Source organism: Gadus morhua, chromosome 2 (genome assembly GCF_902167405.1).
Source record: "Gadus morhua chromosome 2, gadMor3.0, whole genome shotgun sequence".
Classification (NCBI taxonomy): domain Eukaryota; kingdom Metazoa; phylum Chordata; class Actinopteri; order Gadiformes; family Gadidae; genus Gadus; species Gadus morhua.
In genome coordinates, this window is record NC_044049.1 from 19156571 (window position 1) to 19158505 (window position 1935).

At 42.1% G+C, this 1935-nt stretch overlaps 1 protein-coding gene across 1 annotated transcript in view; it reads right to left on the reverse strand.

Annotated features, from left to right (window-relative positions):
- Positions 1 to 776: 776 nt before the first annotated feature.
- LOC115556960 (T-box transcription factor TBX22-like) overlaps positions 777 to 1935 on the reverse strand; it is a 1929-nt gene continuing 770 nt past the window's right edge. Inside the window, exons 2-4 of the mRNA XM_030374421.1 lie at positions 1789 to 1935; positions 1434 to 1552; positions 777 to 799 (exon numbers count right to left, since the gene is read on the reverse strand). The exon at positions 1789 to 1935 is cut by the window's right edge and continues 88 nt beyond it. Coding sequence (XP_030230281.1) covers positions 777 to 799; positions 1434 to 1552; positions 1789 to 1935 — 289 coding nt within the window. The remainder of the gene's footprint in view (positions 800 to 1433; positions 1553 to 1788) is intronic.

Below are 1935 nucleotides of genomic sequence, written 5' to 3' on the forward strand. Positions count from 1 at the left end.
ATACATTTAACATGTGATTTGAATTTCTTTTATCACATTATGAATACCCCCTAAAATACAGAATGATTCAAATAAAAAGATTAAAAGGAGAAGAACACATGGATCAATTTGAAAACAATAAATCAAAACAAAATAGTTAATAACCTGCCGGAAAGTGTGGTATATTTCCGTATGAATTGATTTTCTTAACACAATATGCATAACACCTCAAAAATACAAAATGAATAATATAAAAACATAAAAAAAATATGTGGAAGAAGAAGAAAAACAGGGGATCATTTGGACACTATAAACAAAATGGTTAATAGCCGTAAGGAAGCGTGGTGTAGTCGGGAAAAACCCTGCGTTTGTTTTAAACCACCCTAAGTCGTTTAACCACAGTAGCGTTTTTAAGCAGAAGCTTATTCTTATTCCTTTGAATGGTATCTACCGTGGGGTGGTGATGTCGCGGGTTTGCGGTCGATTGTTGACAAAATCATCTGATAGACATTTCAGTGTCTAATGGGTGACCACTTTAGCATTTGCTGCATTTAAAGTCACCCCTTTGCATTTGACTACAGACTTTTGCTGACGGGTGTGGTAAGCATAGCTTTTAGGACCTGTTGAGACATATTCGCTAATGTAATCCTCCTGCTCGGTACCATACCGATCGCCATCATTTATCTCGTCGGTCAAGTCGCCCAGATAAGGTTCTAAAGGGGGTACCCAATCACCCTCCTTAGAAACAAAAATGATGCTCTCTGTGTCACAATAGAGGATACGCTCCTGTAATTTGTCTAGAAGGTCATAGAGCATGAGCCTGGCATGGGCCGTAGTCACAGCCCCCACAATCACGTTAACATCCCGAGCCCTTTAGAGACGGGCATCTTTGTGTTTCCATTGTACAAGGGCCACCTCATCAGAAACAAAACAAAAGTGGCTAATGTGATAGCTGTCGCTGTACATGAGCTGGGTGAACCTTTCAGGTTCAGCAATTAGCTCACAAGTGGGTAAGTCTGGGCGTAGCGAAAAGCGACCCCACAGGCTGTTGAGAATCAACTTGTTGCAAAAAATATATCGTTCGTAATTACTTTTAAAGCCTTCTATCATTTTCTTTTTAAGTACTTTGTAAAATATCTACTCAGCTAAATAAATGTCATTTGTTTTAGATATATCTATCATTTAAATGTAGGCCAATCTGTAGAAAATAATAAACATTTGTTGAAAGGACAGCCCCTTTTTACCCATTTTACAACGAATAATCATTTCCATGAACACAGGAATGAGAAATTAAACACACAACTTTGGAAATATTGTATAACATATGAACCTCTTATAAATTTGACAACAGGCCCTCATGTTCAGAGAGTAGCTTTCCCCCCAGAGGGATAACTCACGTGTCCCTTGTCGTCCATCTCGATGTTCGTCAGTTTCACGCGGTCGAAGCTGATCACCTGACGCATCCATGTCTCTCCCTGCGCACGGCGAGTCCGGGTGCACGTAGAGGCGCGGGGAGATGCACGAGTGGTCCGTGTTTCCCGCCACCATCCACTGCGAGCTGTGATAGACGTACCTGTGGAAAAAATAAATATGACCCACACACAAAAGCTAAGCTTTACGGTGAGGGTCAACTGCAGCTCGAGGGTTTTATGAGGTATGGGCCATTCTATTTAATTTAGTATTGTGTTTATAAAACAGGTTAATTGGTCGCCCAGCAAAAAGGCCCATCTTCTGAAACGGCCATGCGTAATTATCCCGATTTCAACCTTATTCATGTGTTATGTGCAGATGTTCTTTAATTGTGTTTACCTGCCAGCTTTGGTGATGATCATCTCAGTGCCGATCTCATAGAAGCGGTTCCAGAGCTCTGAGCCCTGCAGGTCGACCCGCGGGTCCCCGCTCTGCCCCGACCTCTGGGCCTCTCCGCACGACGTTTCATCCCCGACCCTGATTTTG